The sequence below is a fragment of the Sus scrofa genome, chromosome 5 (genome assembly GCF_000003025.6).
Source record: "Sus scrofa isolate TJ Tabasco breed Duroc chromosome 5, Sscrofa11.1, whole genome shotgun sequence".
Taxonomy (NCBI): domain Eukaryota; kingdom Metazoa; phylum Chordata; class Mammalia; order Artiodactyla; family Suidae; genus Sus; species Sus scrofa.
Window position 1 is genome coordinate 16,612,377 of NC_010447.5, and position 22,542 is coordinate 16,634,918.

The 22,542-nt window shown below is 43.8% G+C and overlaps 1 protein-coding gene across 1 annotated transcript in view; it reads left to right on the forward strand.

Moving 5' to 3' along the window:
* The window catches only part of ATF1 (activating transcription factor 1), a 62,262-nt gene continuing 46,473 nt past the window's right edge, over positions 6,754-22,542 (forward strand). Inside the window, 2 exon segments of the mRNA XM_021091659.1 lie at positions 6,754-6,918; positions 15,856-15,954. Of these exon segments, the coding sequence (XP_020947318.1) occupies positions 6,847-6,918; positions 15,856-15,954 (171 nt within the window). The 5' untranslated portion in view covers positions 6,754-6,846.

Consider the following 22,542-nt stretch of genomic DNA (forward strand, 5'->3'; position numbering starts at 1 on the left):
GTCTCGTGATCAGGGGCATGCTGATATAGTCCCTAAGACAGAAAAAACAAGTTGCTGCATCCTGCATCCCTTTCTCAAAGAGGGAAGAACAATCCTTGGAAGGCCTGTTCAAGTTCTGGGGACAACACATTCCATGCTCAGTAATACTGCTCTGGACAAATATCAAGTGACACCATTAAGTGTGGTTTGGAACCATATGATCTGGCAGATCCCACAGTGGTGGAGGTGACTTGTGGAAAAAAAGCAATGGGAGAATCATAATGCCTATTCTGGAGCAAGAATATACCAGCTGTAGCAGAGGATTGCAAGCTTTTGAAAACAGCTTCTGGTGTGCTGCCGGGCCATGGTGGAGATGGAAAACACGATTGGGTGACACCCGGTGACTACGTATCTGGAACTGTCTATCATTGGCTGGATTCGGTCAGAGATACTGAGTCACAGAGTCAGATGGACCCAACACCAAGCCATCATAAAATAGAAGTGCTACACCTGGGATCAATCTTAAGCAGGATCAGAAGACATAGTCAATATGCATGCAGAAGTAATCCAGAATCGAAGTTCCTGTTGTGGCTCAGTGGTTAACGAATCCTAGGAACCATGAGGTTGCGGTTTGATCCCTGACGTTGCTCAGTGGGTTAAGGATCTGGCATTGCCGTGAGCTGTGATGTAGGTCATAGACGAGGCTTGGATCCTGTGTTGCTGTGGCTCTGGTGCAGGCCGGCAGCTACAGCTCCAATTAGACCCCTAGCCTGGGAACCTCCATATGCTGCGGGAGCAGCCCTAAAAAGCCAAAAAAAAGACGTAATCCAGAATCTCCTGTTACCCACTGTGGTTGCACCAGCCTTCTTCACTTAGCTCACACCTATGGCCATAGTGAAAAATGGGGGTGCTGAAGCAGGCAGAAAAAAGCCCATTTGGCTTATGCATGAATTATGGCCTTTCTCAGGAGTGACTTTGAAAGGCAGTTATATGGGGAATCTTTCCAATGGGCAGGTATTAAAGTGATCACCCATTTTGTGTGGAAGGGGAAGTGGCTCAAAGTGAGAATACATATCATGGGCAGTGGCCTGGCCAGTTGGTCAGTGTCTTCAAAGAAAAGAGACTTAAGAATAGATGCAACGAGGTCTGGAGTAGAGTATATGCATGGATATAGGGGAGGGAAGACAAAGTATGAAGATCTTCGCTTTATATGTCAATGCCCACGAAAAAGAAGTCACGGTAGCAGAGACCCCGGACATCCAGATACACAAAACGATGTGACTGGTTGTCAGCCACGTAGCATCTCAGAACTGGCACAAGAAGCACGTGAATGGAATAGGCACAGTGGCAGAGTAGAGGCTATGCAAAGGCCCAATAGCATAGACTCCTCCTATCAAGGTTGATTTAGCTACTGCTCTCTGAAACTTCAACTGAATATTGACAGAGACCAACACTGAGCTCCCAAGGTGGGGCTCTTTCTTTAGGAGACTAACTGGCCACTTGACAGTAAGTTGACAGCACTGGGCTTCCTCCATCCTAGAAGAGCTAGTGATTTGTTCTCCCGTGGTCTTATGTTTTCTGGATAAGAATCTGATTCTCCCATCCTCAGAGCCTCACTAAGCATCACAGCCTGGGGTGTTACAAATGTGTGTTATACTTGCAGGCTGCTCTAAAGATGGTTCCTCCAGTAAGCTGAATTTAAGTTCCAAGCTGTTTTGCTACAACTCTGATCATCACAAATTTTTTTTTTTCTTTTTAGGGCTGCACCTGTGGCATATGGAAGTTCCCAAGCTAGGGGTCAAATCTGAGCTGCTGCCCTATGTCACAGCCGTAGCAACACAGCATCTGAGCCATCTGCGAGCTACACTACAGCTCAGGGCAACAGTGGATCCTTAACTCCCTGAATGAGACCAGGGACTGAGCCTGCCTCCTCATGGATACTAGTTGAGATCCTAACCTGCTGGGCGACAACAGGAACTCTCTTGGACTCCTTAATCAATTGAAATTGGTAAGAAGCCTAACGAGAAATTCAGGCAAGGCTTTACTGGGATTCCTGCTGCACGAGGGATCCAAAACAAGGAACAGGTTCCCTAGCTCCCTCCCTGGGAGAGGGAGGGGGTGAGCTGGTCCCTTAAATGGGGTGAGAGCAGGGGTGGATCCATGCGTAGGGCCGGAGTGGTGGCTTAAGTGGTCTGCCACCCCCTTGGTGGTGCTGTGTGCAGGGATCAGGGGCAGCTCCTCACACCTCAGAAGTAGCGGTTGGCTTTTTGGTCTTTTAGTATTTTGTTCATAATTTGCCCCAACGTGCATGTATGCAGTCATTTTCGTCTCTTATATTTTCTTTGTATTCTGATGCTTGAGGAGACATTTGTCCAGGTGCAAACACTGCAACAAGGGGTCCCAGGTTCCAGGTCTCAGCCTGTTTCTCTTCCATGAGAAAGAAACAAGGATGGTAGAAATATTTGTGAGTGGAAGTGTTGCACAGCATAGTATTTGATTTAGACTTACGATGCTTTACAGGTGGAAGAGGAGCTAAAGGAGCAGACCATGCACATTTTGAAGGTTTCAGTAAAATTTAATTTCTTTCTTTTTTCTTTCCTTCCCTCCTCCGTTTCTTTTTCTTTCTTTCTTTCTTTCTTTCTTTCTTTCTTTCTTTCTTTCTTTCTTTCTTTCTTTCTTTCTTTCTTCCTTCCTTCCTTCCTTCCTTCCTTCCTTCCTTCCTTCCTTCTCTCTCTCTCTTCTTTCTCTCTCTCTCTTCTTTCCCTCTCTCTCTCTCTCTCTCTCTCTTTCTGCACCTGCAGCACGTGGAAATTCTCAGGCCATGGACTGAATCCGAGCCACAGGCTGGCTCCTTTACCTTGCTGCACAGGGCCAGGGACCGAACCCACACCTCCTCAACCTGAGCCACTGAGGTTGGATTCTTTTTTTTATTTTTTGGCTGATTCTGGCACATGGAGTTCCTGGGCCAGGGATCAGATCCGACCTGCAACTGTGATCTACACCACTGTTGTAGCAATGCTGGATCCTTTAACCCACTGTGTCAGGCTGGAAATTGAACATGCATCATGTTGCTGCAAAGATGCCGCCAATCCCATTTTGCCACAGTGGGAACTGTGGGTTGTTTTTTTGTGTTTTGGCTTTTTTTTTTTTTTTAGCTTTTTAGGGTCATACCCATGGCATATGGAGGTTCCCAGGCTAGGGGTCCAATCAGAGCTACGCTGCCGGCCTACAACACAGCCACAGCAATGCAGGATCCTAGCCACATCTGTGACCTACAACACAGCTCATGGCAATGCCAGAACCTTAACCCGCCGAGGAAGGCCAGGTATTGAACTGTATCCTCAGGCATACTAGTCAGGTTTTTAACCCGCTGAGCCACAAAGGGAACTCCCTAAAATTTAGTTTCTTTTGATGGTTGACATTTTTCGGTCTCCCCGACCCCTTCTTGTCCCAATCAACATTTGTTAAGCATTCTCTCTTCCAAGGAAAAAACAACTGAACAGGAAAGAATGCTGGACTTTGTTAATCAAGAAAAGCTGATAGGAGTTCCTGTTGTGGCACAGTGGTTAACGAATCTGACTAGGAACCATGAGGTTGCGGGTTCGATCCCTGGCCTTGCTCAGTGGGTTAAGGATCCAGTGTTGCTGTGAGCTGTGGTGTAGGTTGCAGATGTGGCTTGGATCCATAGTTGCTGTGACTGTGGCGTAGGCCAGCAGCTACAGCTCCAATTCGACCCGTAGCCTGGGAACCTCCATATGCCTCGGGAACTGGCCCAAGAAATGGCAAAAAGACAAAAAAAAAAAGGCTGATATCTGAGAATCTCTTCTCCAGTCCTTACCTTTATAGGAGGACACTTTTCTATGATATATGACATTTTGATTCTTTAAATAATGCTGGGACATGGGATGAGTATTACATTTTTCCCAATTTTGATAAGAAGATGCACTTATGTTGGGTAATCTGCTTGAAAATCTAAAATAAGAGCAGTTGGAGTTCTCTTGTGGCATAGCGTGTTAAGGATCCAGCATTGTCTCTGCAGGGGCTTGGGTTGCTGCTGCGGTATAGGTTTGATCCATAGCCCAGGGAACTTCCACGTGCCACAGGCACAGCACCCCATCCCCACCGAAGACAGCTAGCCAGCTAGATAGATAGGTAAATAAATAAATAAGTATATGTATAAATAATACATCTAAGTTCCTGTTGTGGCTCAGCAGTAATGAACCCAACTTGTATTCATGAGGATTTGGGTTTGATCCCTGGCTTCAGACAGAGGTTGAGGATCCTGAGTTGTGCAGCCCTAAAAAATAAAAAAAAAAAAGTCATAATAAAATAAATAAAATAAGGGCAGTTACTTGTTGCTTTTATTTTTTTTGCTTTTTATGACTGCACCCATGTATGTGGAAATTCCCAGGGTAGGGGACAAATCAGAGCTGCAGCTTCTGGCCTACACTACAGCCACAGCAACGCCAGATGTGAGCTGTGTCTGCGACCTACACCGCAGTTCACGGCAATGCCAGATCCCTAACCCACTGAGCGAGGCCAGGGATCAAACCCACATCCTCATGGATCCTGGTCGGGGTTCACTACCACTGAGCCAGGACAGGAACTCCTGTAGCTTTTAATAGGTAGTCAGTGTTTGCTGAATGACAATGGATAAATGACAGTTCTTAGGACTGTCTGGAAGAGCCAAGTCTGCATATTGAAGTTCCCAGGCTAGGGGTAGAATCCCAGCGCAGCTGCCAGCCTACACCACAGACAGTTACTTGGGATCCGAGCTGCACAGCTCATAGCAACACTGGCTACATAACCCACTGACTGAGGCCAGGGATCGAACCTGCATCTTCATGGTTAATAGTTGAGTTGGTTACCCCCGAGCCACAACAGGAACTCCTGGGAGAATAACTCTTGAGCTTTAAATCACATTGTCTGGCCCTATAGGTCAAACCAGGAAGGTTCCAATCACTCAATCAGTTTCCTAGTTGGAGCTCTCAAGCTAGTAGTTTCAGAAAAATTCTGATTTTTGTCTAGGGTATCTTGAAAGGTTTATCCTTTGTTGTTCATTATCACTATAAAGCCATAAAAGAACATTTTGCAAAGAAATGGATAAAGAGTTCAGGAGTTCCCGTCGTGGCGCAGTGGTTAACGAATCCGACTAGGAACCATGAGGTTGCGGGTTCGGTCCCTGCCCTTGCTCAGTGGGTTAACGATCCGGCGTTGCCGTGAGCTGTGGTGTAGGTTGCAGACGCGGCTCGGATTCCGCGTTGCTATGGCTCTGGCGTAGGCTGGTGGCTACAGCTCCGATTCGACCCCTAGCCTGGGAACCTCCATATGCCGCGGGAGCGGCCCAAGAAATAGCAAAAAAGACAAAAAAAAAAAAAAAAAAAAATTCAGAATAACACATCAGAATAATGCATCATCCCTGCTCCAGAAAGGTAGATGCACATTAAAAAATGTGTTTTTTTCTTTTAATTTTTCTCTTTTTACCGCCATACCTGTGGCATAGAGGGCTAGGGGTCTAATCAGAGCTGCAACTTCCAGCCTACCCCACAGCCCCCAGCAACAGGGATCTGAAGGGCATCTGAGACCTAAGCTTCAGCTTGCAGCATGACTGGATCTCTAATCTACTGAGCGAGGACAGGGATCCAACCTGCATCCCCAGAGAGACAACCTCGGGTTTTTAATCCGCTGAGTCCCAACAGGGAATTGTTAAAAGTTTTTTAATGTATCAAAATGACGACGTGATTTTACTTTACCACTTTATGTTAACATTTTTCTGGCATAATAGTTGGGGTAAATCTGTGCTTCAGTGTGACACTCCCTACCTGGCACCCAGTGGGCGTGTTTTTTAATCCTTTCAGATGTGATAAAAGACACAAATCCTAACGTGGTTTTATGGGATTAGAATTAGCCTGGGTGGTAAGAAGCGGAGACAAGCCTTGAATCTTCAAGTCACTCTGTCTACAAAGGGCGGATAGGTCGGGCGTGGGTCAAGGCCGGGGACCACAGCTCGGGCCAGAGCTAGGAGCTGAGCTGAGGGATGTAATTAACCGAAGAAAAGTGCCCCACCCCGAGCGACCTCCCAGAGTCCGGCCGGTCTCCGAAAACAGCTGTGCGGGGAAGAGTGCGGACAAAGCTCCTGCACCGAAACGGAACGCAGGTAACTTTCCCCCTCCACCTCTCTCTGCCAATAACACTTTCGGGACTAGAACTGGCCAACCCGGAGAGCCCCGGCTCAACATGGCGTCGCGTCACGTGAGCAACGCGGTGACGTAGGACGGCGGCCCAAGCGGAGGGCCCGCCCTAACCTCACCCCCCACGCTCTTACTCACTTTTGCCCCCCTTCCCTCCCCCGCCCCCGGCCTGGTGTAGATCATGCCGCCAGTGGCGGCCCTGACTGCCGAGGAAACCGTAGCCTAGGACAGTTGGCTGTTAAGTGACACTGATTCTCCCCGCCCCGCCTGACCCCTGAGAAAGAGGCACGTCCCCCGCCGCGTGAGGGGGTGGGGAAGTGGGTAGCGAATTCGGATCCACCTGGGAGGGGGGGAGTGGAAGTTCCCGCCCCAGACAGCGGCGAGGCGGCAGCCACAGGTAAGCGGGGGGCGGGGGTGGGTACGTGCTCCCGTGTACCCGGTAGGGGGAGGGGACGAGGACGCGGCGCCGGCGGGGACGCCGAGCGGGTCCCGCGTCGGGTGGGGGGTCGCGCGGGGCGGCCGCGGTGGGGGAGGGGCGCGGAGGGCCCGCGGCGGAAGGGGGAGGGGCCGCCCGCTCTCCCCCACGGCCAGGCGCGCTTCCGGTTCTCGCGCCTCGGCCCCGCGGTGCCCCTCTTCGGTCCGCTGTCTCCGCCTCCCTCCTTCCTGCCGCCCCCTCATGAAAATTAAACCGAAGACCTCCCGCCGCGGGGTGGCTTTCGCCTCTGAAGCCGCCCGTCCGCGGCCCAAGGCGAGCGCCCTCCGTCGAAGGTCTTGGGGTTGGGGCGGGAAGCCAGGGGGAGGGCGGCGTGGCCTTGGCCTCCGCCAGTCGTCCGCCGAGCGCAGCTCAAGACCGGTCATCTCTGCCGGCGTCCTCGGGGTGGGGGCCCGGGCCGGCAGAACCATCCCTAACCATCTGGGAGCTTCCACTCGATTGGGGAGGCAGTAGAATAATCACAACACACGAAACAGTATGGAAAGGTGCAGCCGACAACCAAGGAAGGAGTGTGTGGAGTGACAGAGGCTCGTCTTTTTACTTCTGGAGAGTTGACTAAATTTAGGAAACGATCTCTTTGATTTTCCTCCTGTATCACAAAACTAAGCGTGGTATATACCATAGCGTCAGCTGCGCTGTGAAGCGTGTCGCTTGATCTCTTCACAATTACTGCAGGTGTTAATGACCGTTGTTTTGTCAACTTTTGAGGCACAGTGGGCTCTTAGTCATTGGGAACCTTTACGTTTCTGAGGCTTTTTCTGCATAGATTTGACAAGCGTCTTTGTCAGACTGGCCTGTGATGAGAGTATGTACACTGTTTGCTTATGTTCGCAAAATGCGTTTTATCCCGAGAGTTTCGTTACCAACAGAAATTGCAGTTTTATTAAAATGCAGTTTTTCCTATTGACTTTATAACGTGCAGTTTCCTCAGTGCTCATTTGGCCTCAGTACTGCTGTCCTAAAACCGAATATGTGAGCTCTGTTACTGGCAGCTCTTCTTTATGCTTCGTCTGTAATACATCTGTGCAGTACTACTGTATCACCGGTAGGTGGTAGTACCTTCAAAAATGCTTTCGCCCTCCATGTCATCCCATTTGTACTAAAGAATTTTTAACTTTAAAGTAGGATGTTTTCTTATGCCTGAATTTTCCTTTTTCTAAAGGTAGGTTGAAGTAATTGTCTAAAGATATTTCTTTAACTGTTATTTCTATCAGTTTTAAGTAGGTAAATCTGTAAGTAAACATTGATTTATTCAGCAGTAATAATCTTACACTGGGAACAGGATGTGGTCTTGACTCCTTAGAGCTTGCATTCTGGTAGGGAGACAAAAAACAGGCCATTACATCAGCGTGATAAGTGCCCTGAAAGGAGGGGGAACATGTGTTGTGGGGATAGAGCTGAAGCTTCTAGACCAGCCTAAGGGAGTCATGAAAACTTGCCTGGAAGAGTAACTCATAGAAATAGGCCACATGAAGAGAAGAGGAATAGTATTTCTGGCAGAGGGAATAGGATATGTGAAAGCCTGAAGGAGAGAGAAAGCAAAGCCAGCACATTTGTAAATCTGAAAGAAATTCAATTTGACTAGTAGGAGCAATTTTGAGGGGTGATCATGCGTTCGGTTGTGGAAATGTTGAGCAAGAGACTTCTTACCCTCAAGCTTATTGTAGTTCAGCATCATCTACAGGTGGGGAAACTTAAGGCTCTTCATTCATCAGGTGAGAATACTATACTGTATTTGTTGATGTCTACTGCTTTACTGCATACGTGAGGGTCTGCTGGGCACAGAGCATATACTCACAAGATATAGGCCCTGTTCTTAGGCACTTTAAAACTGGGGGAAACAGACATGCCAATAAACACACGGCTCAGAATATTAAGTACCTCATTAGAAATATCTGCAAGGCACAGTGGACCAAGCATTAAGGAAGGAAGGAATAGAGCAGTTGGAACATAAAGTTTGGGATGAAACTTGAAAATGAGGCGTGTGCTAGGTGGACAAGTTGGGGATGTGAAGGTATTCTTGGAAGAGGAGCAGTATGGAACAAAAGAACATGGATTTTGGTTTGTTGTTGTTGGGGTTTTTTTTGTCTTTTTGCCTTTTCTGGGGCCTCTCCCGCAGCATATGGAGGTTTCCAGGCTAGGGGCTAATGGGAGCTGTAGCTGCCGGCCTACAGCACAGCCACAGCAACACGGGATCTGAGCTGTGTCTGCGACCTACTCCACAGCTCACAGCAACGCCGGATCCTTAACCCACTGAGCAAGGTCAGGGATCCACCTGCAACCTCATGGTTCCTAGCCAGACTCCTTTCCTCTGTACTATGACAGGAACGCCAGTAATTCCGTCTTTGATGCTGTCTGTATGTTTAGTCTGCTGGCTTATTCTTTTAGTCTAGATTAAAAATCACTGCTCTCTTGGAGTCCTCTGGTGGCCAAGTGGTTAGGAACTTGGTGTTGTCACTGCCGTGGCTCTGGTCACTGCCGTGGCTCAGGTTCAGTCCCTGGCCTGGGAACTTCTGAATGCCACAGGTGCAGCCAAAAAACAACAACAACAACAAAAAATCACTGCTCTCTTTAAAGAAGGACTATATGTAGCTTAAAAGCGGCTGAAGAAACAGCAAAGGAAGCGCTAGATTAATGTGTCAAAATTTGAAGTTCTAAAATAACCGTAGTTAGGTATATTGGAAAAAATTTGTATCAAAATGAAGGAAATAAAATTTATATGAAGAAATAATAGGAGTTCCCGTCGTGGCGCAGTGGTTAACGAATCCGACTAGGAACCATGAGGTTGCGGGTTCGGTCCCTGCCCTTGCTCAGTGGGTTAACGATCCGGCGTTGCCGTGAGCTGTGGTGTAGGTTGCAGACTCGGCTCGGACCCCGCGTTGCTGTGGCTGTGGCGTAGGCCGGTGGCTACAGCTCCGATTGGACCCCTAGCCTGGGAACCTCCATATGCCGCGGGAGCAGCCCAAGAAATAGCAACAACAACAACAACAACAAAAAAGCAAAAAAAAAAAAAAAATAATAGGGCGTTCCCATTGTGGTGCAGTTGAAACAAATCTTACTAGTGAGGTTATGGGTTCGATCCCTGGCCCCTCTCAGTGGGTTAAGGATCCGGCATTGCTGTGAGCTGTGGTGTAGGTCTCAGACTTGGCTTGGATCTTGCGTTGTTGTAGGCCAGCAGCAGCTGTAGCTCTGATTCAGCCCCCTAGCCTGGGAATTTCCATATGCTGCAGGTGAGGCGCTAAAAAGCAAAAAAAAAAAAAAGGCGAAAAGAAAAAAAATAATACAGAGTAATAAGGAAAACACTAAGATGGATAGGCAAATAGTATGAAAAGAGAGCTTACACAACTAATGGAGAAGGAAAGTAATGTAAAACGGTGGGCCGTTTTTTATCTGTTAGTAATGACTTTAAAAAATTCCTGTTGCTTTCTCACATGCTTCTGGTTGACTAATTCCTTCAGAAGACCTTCAGTAATCATACTTCTTAATTAAGTCATTCTTCTTTTGGGAATAAATCCTATGGAAATTCAGTATTGTTTTGCTTGGTGAAAAATGTGAATTAGGTACAGTCACTTGTTGAGATACTATTTTAGTCTTTAAATATGTGTCTACTTAAAACCTAGACAATATTTCTGATAAATGCGTAAAGAGGATACAAAATATGAGGATACAAAGTTGAACATAAAATATGTTTATAACTTTTTCAGAGTTGTGGAAAGAGGAGACAAAAGAAATTAATATTGTAATTAAGGTTTTGTCATACTTTTTTATTTCTGGTGTGTGTGTGTGTGTGTATATATATATAAATTTTCTTTTTAGGGCTGCAGCCACAAAAAAGGAGGCTCCCAAGCTAGGGGTTGAATTAGAGCTACAGCTGCTGGCCTGCACACAGCCACAGTAATGTGGGATCGATCCCTTACCCACTGAGCAAGGCCAGGGGTTGAACCTGCATCCTCAAGGCTGCTAGTCAGATTTTTTTTTTTTTTTTTTTGTCTTTTGTCTTTTTGTTGTTGTTGTTGTTGCTATTTCTTGGGCCGCTCCCGCGGCATATGGAGGTTCCCAGGCTAGGGGTCGAATCAGGGCTGTAGCCACCAGCCTACGCCAGAGCCACAGCAACGCGGGATCCGAGCCGCGTCTGCAACCTACACCACAGCTCACGGCAACGCCGGATCGTTAACCCACTGAGCAAGGGCAGGGATCGAACCCGCAACCTCATGGTTCCTAGTCGGATTCGTTAACCACTGCGCCACGACGGGAACTCCCTGCTAGTCAGATTTGTTTCTTCTGTGCCACAATTGGAACTCTTTTTAAAAATATTAGCCATCCTGATAGGTGTGAAAGTACTTGATTTGCATTTCCCTAATAATTAGTGATACTGAGCATCTTTTCATTTGTTTTCGTTTGATGGCCAGCTCTCTTTTTTAAAAAAAAGTCTTTTCACATAATAATAGAAACTTTAAATTCTACTCAAATCTTTTACTAGTCTCTTGCTAAGTGGTGTTCCTCCTATTTGACATTCTATCTCTCATTTAGTCTCATGCTTACCCTGCCTGCATGTCTTGCAGTTGATTACCTAGATCATTTAGATCTTTCTTTTTTTTTTTTTTTTTTTTTTTTTTTGTCTTTTTGCTATTTCTTTGGGCCGCTCCCACGGCATATGGAGGTTCCCAGGCTAGGGGTTGAATCGGAGCTGTAGCCACAGGCCTACGCCAGAGGCACAGCAACGCAGGATCCGAGCCGAGTCTGCAACCTACACCACAGCTCACGGCAACGCCGGATCGTTAACCCACTGAGCAAGGGCAGGGACCGAACCTGCAACCTCATGGTTCCTAGTCGGATTCGCTAACCACTGCGCCACGACGGGAACTCCCATTTAGATCTTTAAAACCTCCTTAGGTTGGTTTCATTGGTTTATTTATTTTGTTCAACCTTTGCTTAATAAATTCTCTTATTTTAAACTATATATACCATTATGAACTGTTCCCTAGACTGCAGCAAAGACTGTAGTGTCTCTGGACAGAAGACCATTATACTTCTTGAGTAGAATAACATTTGAAAACTTAATCACAATAATTTATGTACAAATACCGTTTATTAAAACGTTTATGTTGATCAAAATTCAAAAAATTTAAAAGAATATGCAAAGAAAAGTCTCTCTTTAAAACATTTTTTTTATTAAAGGATAGTTGATTTACAGTGTTGTGCCAATTTTGTATAGCAAAATGACTCAGTCATACATACATATATGTGTGTGTGTGATGGAAAAATAACATGTTTATTTTATATACACACACACACGTTTTCATATTATTTTCCATCATGGTCTATCCCAGGAGATTGGATATAGTTTCCTCTTATCTGTCCTTTCTAAATGTAATAGTTTCCATCTACTAACCCCAGACTGCCATTCTCTTTCCTTGCTTCCTCCCCCTTGGCAACCACAAGTCTATTCTCTGTGTCTGTGAGCCTGTTTCTGTTTTGTAGATAGGTTCATTTCTGCCATATTTTAGATTCCACATATAAATGATATACCCTATGGTATTTGTCTCTCTCTTTCTGATCGACTTCACTTAGTATGAGAATCTCTAGTTGCATTCATGTTGCTGCAAATGGTATTATTTCATTCTTCTTTATTGCTGAGTAGTATTCTATTGTATTTATGTGCCATAAGAGAACTCTTGTCCTGTATCTTCTTAATGCATTCATCTGTCAGTGAGCATTTAGGTTGTTTCCATTGGCTATCCTGAGTAGTGCTGCTGTGAACATACAAGGGCATGTATCTTTTTGAATTATAGTTTTATCCAGATATATACCCAAGAGTGGGATTGCTAGATCATAAGGTTGTTCTAGTTTTAGTTTTCTGAGGAGCCTCCATACTGTTTTCCATAGTGGTTGTACCAGCTTACATTCCCACCATCAGGGTAGGAGTGTTCACTTTTCTTCATACCCTCTCCAGCATTTATTTGTAGACCTATTAATGATGGCCCTTCTGATTGAGGGCCATCATGAGGTAGTACCTTGTTGTAGTTTTGATTTGCATTTCTCTAATAATTAGCCATGTTGAGTATCTTTTCATGTGCCTGCTAGCCATCCATCTGTCTTTGGAGAAACGTCTATTTAGGTCTTCTGCCCATTTTTCTTTTGTTTGTCTTTTGAGGGCCGCACCCACGGCATGTGGAGGTTCCCAGGCTAGGGGTGTAATCCGAGCTGTTGCTGCCAGCCTACGCCAGAGCCACAGCAACGCCAGATCTGAGCCCCGTCTGCGACCTACACCACAGCTCATGGCAACACCGGCTCCTTAATTCTGCCCATTTTTCAGTTGGGTTTTTGTTGTTGAGGTGTATGAATCGTTTGTATATTTTGGAGATTAAGCCCCTGCATCGTTTGCCAATATTTTCTCCCATTCTGTAGGTTGTCTTTGTGGGTGATGGTTTTTTGTGTGTGTGTTTGTGGTTTCCTTTGTCATGCAAAAGCTTGTAAATTTGGTTAGGTCCTATTTGTTTATTTTTTGTTTTTATCTCTTTTGCCTTGGGAGACTGACCTAAGAGAACCTTTGCATGGCTAATGTCAGAGAATGTTTTGCCTATGTTCGAGGAGTTTTATGGTGTCTCGTTTTATCTTTAAGTTTTTAAACCATATCAAGTTGATTTTTGTACCTGGTGTGAGGGTGTGTTGAATTTCATTGATTGACATGTCTAACTGTACCAGCACCTCTTCAACTAAAGAGACTCTCTTTTTCCCATTTTATATTCTTGCCTCCTTTGTTGAATAATTCACCATAGATGTGTGGGTTTATTATTTCTTTTTTTTTTTTTTTTTTGTCTTTTTGCTATTTCTTGGGCCGCTCCTGCGGCATATGGAGGTTCCCAGGCTAGGGGTCTAATCAGAGCTGTGGCCGCCAGCCTACGCCAGAGCCACAGCAACGCAGGATCCGAACCGCGTCTGCAACCTACACCACAGCTCACGGCAACGCCGGATCGTTAACCCACTGAGCAAGGGCAGGGACCAAACCCGCAACCTCATGGTTCCTAGTCGGATTCGTTAACCACTCGCCACGACGGGAACTCCTATTTCTAGGCTCTCTCTATTCTGTTCCATTGATCTGTATGTCTGTTTTTGTACCAATACCACACTGCTTTGATTATTGTAGCTTTGTAATAGTGTCTGAAGTCTGGGAGAGTTATGCCTTCTGCATTTTTTTTTTCCTCTGAGGAATGCTTTGGGCAATTCTGGGTCTTTTATGGCTCCATATAAATTTTTGGATTATTTGTTCTACTTCTGTGAAAAATGTCATGGGTAATTTGATAGGGATGACATTAAATCTATAGATTGCTTTGCATAGTATGGCCATTTTAACTATTCCTCCACTCCAGGAGCATAGGATATCTTTCCATTTCTTTGTTGTTGTTGTTGTTTTAAATTTTATTTTAGGTGTTTTTCTATTATAGTTGATTTACATTGTTCTGTCAGTTTCTGCTGTACAACAGAGTGGCCCAGCCATATATATGTGTGTGTGTGTGTATATATATACACACACACATATATATATATGCAGACACATTCTTTTTCTCACATTATCCTACATCATGTTCCATCACAAGTGACTATATATATATATAGTTCCCTGTGCTATTCAGCAGGATCTCATTGCTTATCCACTCCAGATGCAATAATTTGTACCAACTAACCCCAAACTCCCAGTCCCTCCCCCTCCCCTTTGGCAACCACAAGTCTGTTCTCCAAGTCCATGAGTTTCTTTCTTTTCAGAAAGGTTCGTTTGTGCTGTGTATTAGATTTCAGATATAAGTGAAATCCTATGTTATTTGTCTTTCTCTTTCTGACTTCACTTAGTATGAGAATCTCTAGTTCCGTCCATGTTGCTGCAAGTGGCATTATTTTGTTCTTTTTAATGGCTGAGTAGTATTCCATTATGTTTATATACCAGATCTTCTTCTTCTTCTTTTTCTTTTCTTTTTTTTTTTTTTTTTTACATTTTAGGTCTGCACCTGAGGGGCATATGGAGGTTCCCAGGTTAGTGGTCCAGTTGCAGGCCTATGCCACTGCCACAACCACAGCAATGATGGATCTGAGCCATGTCTGTGACCTACACCACAGCTTATGGCAACACTTCAATCCCTGAATGAGGCTAGGGATTGAACCCACATCCTCAAAGATACTAGTCGGGTTCGTTACCATTGAGCCGCAACTCTCCGACAACCCATTGGTTTTTTAGTAGCATGTTGTTTAGTCTCCATGTAGGTTTTTTTTTTTTTTTTTTTTTTTTTTCATTTAATAAAGAGTCTCTTTTCTGTCTCTGTACCATAGGTATCAATTCTTTTCCATGAGGCAACCAAGTTTTCAATTTTTATTCAGCTGTATAGAGTATACTATCCATATTCTGTAGCACTTCTTTTGTTTTGTTTTGTTTTTTTCTGTAGCACTTCTTATTTGCCATTTTTTTTCTTTCCTCTTTTAGAGCTGCACCTGTGGCATACAGAAGTTCCCAGCCTAGGGGCTGAATCAGAACCATAGCTGCTGGCCTACACCACAGCCACAGCAACACCAGATCCTAGCCACATCTGCAAACTGTGCTGCAGCTCGTGGCAATGCCAGATCCTTAAACCACTGAGTGAGCCTAGGAATTGAACCCATCTCATGGATACTAGTTGGGCTCTTAACCTGCTGAGCCACAGCAGGAACTCCTTTTATTTGCCATTTTAAAAGATCTTAATCATTCAGTCCCTATACACCCAGAGCAGAGGTGTGGGAACATATGGAGTCTGGATCACTTGAGCTTGGCCCATAGTATAGAAAAACTTTGTCTTTTTCCTCAGAAAAAGTATGTATGTTGGAGTTCCTGTCGTGGCGCAGTGGTTAACAAATCTGACTAGGAACCATGAGGTTGCGGGTTCAATCCCCGGCCTTGCTCAGTGGGTCGAGGATCCGGCGTTGCTATGAGCTGTGGTGTAGATTGCAGACAAGGCTCGGATCCTGCGTTGCTGTGGCTCTAGTGTAGGCCGGTGGCTACGGCTCTGATTAGACCCCTAGCCTGGGAATCTCCATATGCTGAGGGAGCAGTCCTAGAAAAGGCAAAAAGACAAAAAAAAAAAAAAAAAAGTATGCATGTTAAGAAATGTCTTAAGATTTTGTGAAAATGAAATTAGCATCTTTTAACTGATTTTTTTCCCCTTGCAGTTGATTATGGAAGATTCTCACAAGAGTAACACTTCAGAGACAGCACCTCAGTCTGGTTCAGCAGTTCAGGGAGCTCATATTTCTCACATTGCTCAACAGGTAAGGCAAGAACCAGCCAAAATATTGAGCCAGTTAGGATTATCCGTAATGTAGATTAATCTGTTGTTTCAGATTGCTAATTACTAACATTCAAAAAAAGAACCAAGGAGGGAAAAAAACCTGTACAATGTTGAAATGTATAGAAGGAAGGGATATTTTATTTAACTATCTTAAGATCATTGTTTTATTTTCTTTCATTCAAAGTATATTTAGTATTGTTTTAATATGCATATACTTCTCAAAACTTGGAAAGATAGATTTCATTTTATGTGGTGCAGGATCATTTAGATATTTTTCAGACAAAATTTATTGCTGCATAAGAAGAATGAAAAATTATTTGGCTTTTTGGGCTAACTTGAAATAGACACTGATAGTTTCAGGTGGGAAACTTTCTTTTATGGGGGGAACCATTTCCAATTTTATAGATATATTGTGGATATATAGAAAATATTTTTGCTGAACTGGAATATAGGCATATTAGAGAATTTAAACTGACAGTTGTACATATTGCAGAACTGATGATATTTTTAAAATGTCAAATTTTCTGATTCATGGACCTGACTCTATTCAGGGAAGACAACTGACAGTATATGTTGCCAGCAATAGGATTTGAATTTTTGGAATTCCTTTCGTGATGCAGTGGAAACAAACCCGACTAGGAACTATGAGGGTTGTGGATTCGATCCCTGGCCTCGCTCAGTGGGTTAAGGATCCGGTGCTGCTGTGAGCTGTGGTATAGGTCGCAGACATGGCTTGGATCCCGCGTTGCTGTAGCTGTGGTGTAGGCCAACAGCTACAGCTCTGATTCGACCCCTAGCCTGGGAACCTCCATATGCTGTAGGTGTGGTGCTAAGAAGCAAAAAAAAAAAAAAAAAAAAAAAAAAGAGTTGAACTTGCAAGCAAAAATTAGAATTTCAGAAAACTTGTATTCACCATCGTGACCTTGACAGCTTCCTAGTAGTTACTGACTTTTTAGTTACAGAATTGTGTTATAAAATCATGCATGGTGTAAGTTCCATCCAGGGTGCAAGACAGACCCACGGATTTTAATCCTTTAACTCGTCCTCATGAATGCTAGTTGGGTTCGTTAGCACTGAGGCACAACAGGAACTCCCCAGACAACTTTTATGAAAATACATCCTGTCGAGTTTAGATATGGTATCAAAAAAGAAATATCCACAACTATCTGAGAGTTCCCTGGTGGTTAAAGACCTTTAAAACACTCCTTCCTTTTCTGACTACATATCTTTGTGAGGCCGGACTTTCTTCATATATTTCAACCAAAATAATGTACAGCAGATATTTAATGTAGAAGCAGTAAGCGATTTCAGCCATTTTCTGTGAATTCATACATAAGGAGATTTGCAGAAAAGTGAAACAGTGTCATTTCTCTCACTAACTTGGGAAGTGTTTCATTTTATTAATGAAAATACATTATTTAGGTTTATGATTGTTATTTTTGGATGAACTGGTAAATAGTTTGAAAATTTCTATTTAAAATGTAAATGTTAGTAGATAAAAATCCACATAATTAAAAGTTCTTTGGGGTCCTTAATAATTTTTAAGAGTCTTGAGACCACAATTTGAGAATAAGCATTTAAAGGATTAAGCTTTCAAGCTTAAGCATCCTTCTCTATTTGGCTGTATGTGTGAATACACAGTGATACAGAAGCAGTGAAAGAGTCTTTCAGTTACCTTTCTGTTAATAGAGCCCCTCACAGAAATGTTTTAATTCAGTTGGATTACTAATACATTTCAGTTATTTTGGTTAGATGTGAATGTTTTTCAAGTGTCCTCAGAAGCCTATTTACAGTGAGAATAAGTACATTTCTAGTTGGTGAATAATTTTATAGCGGTTTTTAAAAATAACGTCATTGACTTTGTATCCAAATTCTCTTTGCTTGACTGCTTTATTAGGCTCTAAGTTCTCTAAAGAAACAGTATCCAATATAGTGATATTTATCCAGTCATTGAGTATAAGGTGGGATATAGCAGTGAAGGGAAGTCTCAGCTCTCATGGAACTTACATTCTAGAACTGGGGAGAATAAAACATGTCAGTAGCAGGAGTTCCTGTCGTGGCACAGGGGAAACGAATCCGACTAGGAACCATGAGGTCTGGGTTCAATCCCTGGCCTTGCTTAGTGGGTTAAGGATCTGGTGTTGCTGTGAGCTGTGGTGTAGGTCATAGACATGGCTCAGGTCGTGCGTTGCTGTGGCTGTAGGCCAGCAGCTGTAGCTCTGATTAGACCCCTAACCTGGGAACCTCCATATGCTGCGGGTACAGCCCTAAGAAGACAAAAGACCAAAAAAAAAAGTCCCCATCACCATCAACAACCCCCATTCTTCCTACCCTGCTTTATTAGCCTCCACAGCGCATATTACCTACTGGATTTTTTTTTTTTTTTTCCTGTTTTTTTAGGGCCGCACCCGCCGCATATGGAGGTTCCCAGGTTAGGGGTCTAATCGGAGCTATAGCTGCTGGCCTACAGCCACAGCAACGCTGGATCTGAGCCGTGTCTTTGACCTACACCACAGCTCACTGCAACACTGGATCCTTAACCCAATGAGCGAGGTCAGGGATCGAAACCACGACCTCCTGGTTCCTAGTCAGATTCATTTCCACTGCCACAACAGGAACTCCTGACTTTTTTTTTTAATTAAAAATTTTTTTGGTCTTTTTAGGGCTGCACCCACAGCATATAGAGGTTCCCAGGCTAGGTGTCGAATCAGAGCTGTAGCCACTGGCCTACGCCACAGCCTTTGCAAGATCCAAGCCCTGTCTGTGACTTACACCACAACTCACAGCAATACTGGATCCTTAACCCACTGATCGAGGCCAGGGATCGAACCTGCATCCTCATGGATGCTAGTAGGATTCATTTCTGTTGAGCCACGATGGGAACTCCTAATTTTTAAATTTTTTGAAGGGGGGTAAAGGAGACAAAGATAGTTTTACTGCTTTGTCAGGCAAAGGGGGCCACAGCAGGCTAAAGACTGCCCCCCTTGGAATGGGTTAGGAGGTGGTTTTATAGTTTGGGGAGTGGAATAAGGATCAGGGCCATAGGTAAGGATCAAGGTAGATGCAGGCTTGCATTGTTTCTCAAAGCTGGTGTTTCGTGGCCCCAGAACTGGTTATGGTGGTCCTCCTTCCTGGAATGAAGAATTCTTTATCAAGTAGTTCTTGTATTTCTTGGAAGTTTTAGTTCCAGTGTCTGGACTCACTGAGGTTCAGTTTTTTCATGCCTCTGTGCAGGAGTTCAGCAAGAGACAAAGTGATAGGCAAGAAATAGATTTATTAAGATAGGATGCTTATTAAGAGAGAAGCAAGCGGGCAGGCATAGAAGCTCTCCCTAATTTTTAAAATTTTTAAATTTTTTTGTCTTTTTAGGGTCACACCTGCAGCATATGGAAGTTCCCAAGCCAGGAGACAAACAGGAGCTGTAGCTGCCCGCCACAGCCACGCAATGCCAGATCCAAGCCCTGTCTGTGACTTACACCACAGCTCATGGCAATGCCAGATCCTTAACCCACTGAGTGAGACCAGGGATGGAACCCGAGTCCTCAGGGATACTAGTCGGGTTCGTAACCGCTGAGCCATGTCGGGAACTCAGGGGACTTGCCTTTTTATATAAAGTGGAAATACCTCTTCAGTTTTGTGTACCAACAGTTGTACAGTCTGAGACTGATATGTGCTTGGTATGGTTGAGGAACAGCAGGGCAGCCGGTGTGATGGAATGAGAAGGGAGAGTGATACAAGACAAGGCGGAAAAGTGAGGTGCGAAGGGAGGTTGCTAGATAATGTGGGTCTTGTATGCCCCTGTAAGATTTCTGGCTCTTAATCTGGGTGAGATGAGGAAGCTTTGGAGTGGTTTGAGTAAAATCATTATCTCCTTGATATTTTTATGGAATCACTCTGGCTGCTTTGTGTGGAGTAGAAGTAGGAGAACTAGTTAGGAGCCTGTTACACCAATTGTGTGTGAGAAACAACAGTGGCTTGGGCCAAGGTGGCGACTGTGGTAGTGAGATAAAGTTGGATTGTGGATATAATTTGGTTGTGAAACCAACAGTGTTTGCTTTTGGATTGGATGTGGGTTTAGAGAAAAAAAAGGAGTCAGGATTGACTCTACAGTTTTTGAAAGAATGAGAGTTATTTTAGCTCTCAAAGTGTAAACAATTCTGTTTCGTGATCTAGTTAGTGCCACATTTTTCACCTTTTATTGTGCTTTTTGATAGTGATTTTGCTGTTTATTTTTTTCATTTTTTTTATTACTCAAATGAATTTATCACATCTGTAGTTGTATAATGATCATAACAATCTAATTTCACAGGATTTCCATCCCACAGCCCAGGCACATCTCCCCACCCCCCAAACTGTCTCCTCCAGAGACCATAAGTTTTTCAATGTCTGTGAGTCAGCATCTATTCTGCAAAGAAGTTCCATCTGTCCTTTTTTCAGATTCCACATGTCAGTGAAAGCATTTGATGTTGGTGTCTCATTGTATGGCTGACTTCACTTAGCACGATAGTTTCTAGGTCCATCCATGTTGCAAAAAATGCCGGTATTTCATTCTTTTTGATGGCTGAGTCATATTCCATTGTGTATATGTACCACATCTTCTGGATCCACTCCTCTGTCGATGGACATTTAGGTTGTTTCCATGTCTTGGCTATTGTAAATAGCACTGCAATGAACATTGGAGTACATGTGTCTTTGTGAGTCATGGTTTTCTCTGGATAGATGCCCAGGAGTGGGATTGCTGGATCAAATGGTAGTTCTATGTTTAGTTTTCTGAGGAATCTCCATACTGCTTTTCACACTGGTTGCACCAATTTACAATCCCACCAACAGGGTACTAGGGTTCCTTTTTCTCCACACCCTCTCCAGCACTTATTGTTTGTAGACTTTTGGATGATGGCCATTCTGGCTGGTGTAAGGTGGTACCTCATTGTGGTTTTGATTTGCATCTCTCTAATAATGAGTGACGCTGAACATCTTTTCATGTGTTTCTTGGCCATCCATATGTCTTCTTTGGAGAATTGTCTGTTTAGATCTTCTGCCCATTTTTGGATGGGGTTGTTTGTTGTTTTGGTATGGAGCTGCAGAAGTTGTTTATAAATTTTGGAGATTAATCCCTTGTCAGTCGATTCATTTGCAAAGATTTTCTCCCATTCTGGGGGTTGTCTTTTTTTTTTTTTTTTTCCCCACTGTACAGCAAGGGGGTCAGGTTATCCTTACATGTATGCATTACAATTACATTTTTTCCCCCATAGGGGTTGTCTTTTTGTGTTTAGGGTTTCCTTTGCTGTGCAGAAACTTTAAGTTTGATTAGATCCCATTTGTTTATTTTTCTTTTTATTGTCAATACTCTGATAGGTGGATCTGAGAAGATGTTGCTGTCGTTTATGTCAGAGAATGTTTGGCCTATGTTTTCCTCTAGGAGTTTGATAGTGTCTGGTCTTATATATAGCTCTTTAATCCATTTGGAGTTTATTTTTGTGTATGGTGTTAGGGAGTGTTCTAATTTCATTCTTTTCCATGTGGCTGTCCAGTTTTCCCAGCACCACTTAATTGAACAACCTGTCCTTTCTCCATTGTATATTCTTGCCTCCTTTGTCATAGATGAGTTGGCTGTAGGTGCATGGGTTTAATTCTGGGCTTTCTATCCTGTTCCACTGATCTATATGTCTGTCTTTGTGCCAGTACCATGCAGTCTTGACGACTGTTGCTTTGTAGTATAGTCTGAAGTCCGGGAGCCTGATTCCTCCAGCTCCATTTTTCTTTTTCAGGATGTCTTTGGCTATTCTGGGTCTTTTGTGCTTCCAAACAAACTTTAAAATATTTTGTTCAAGTTCTGTGAAAAGTGTCCTTGGTAATTTGATAGGGATTGCATTGAATCTATAGATTGCCTTGGGTAGTATAGTCATTTTGATAATATTAACTCTTCCAATCCACGAGCATGGTATATCTTTTCATCTGTTTGTGTCATCTTTGATTTCTTTCATCAGTGGCTTGTAGTTTTCAGAGTACAGGTCTTTTGTTTCTTTAGGTAGGTTTACTCCTAGGTATTTTATTCTTTTGGATGCGATGGTAAACGGGATTGCTTCCCTAATTTCCTTTTCTGCTCTGTCATTGTTAGTATATAGAAACGCTATCGATTTCTGTGTTACGCTATTGATTTTGTATCCTGCAACTTCGCCAAATTCATGGATAAGCTCTAACAGTTTTCTGGTAGAGTCTTTAGGATTCTCTAGGTATAGTATCATGTCATCTGCAAATAGCGATAGTTTTACTTCTTCCTTTCCAATTCGGATTCCTTTTATTTCTTTTACTTCTCTGATTGCTGTGGCTAGGACTTCCAGAACTATGTTGAAGAGTAGTGGTGAGAGTGGACATCCTTGTCTTGTTCCTGACCTCAGCGGGAGTTCTTTCAGCTTTTCCCCATTGAGAATGATGTTCACTGTGGGTTTGTTGTATATGGCCTTTATCATGTTGAGGTAGGTTCCCGTTATGCCCACTTTCTGAAGGGTTTTTATCAGAAATGGGTGTTGGATTTTGTCAAAGGCTTTTTCTGCGTCTATTGAGAGGA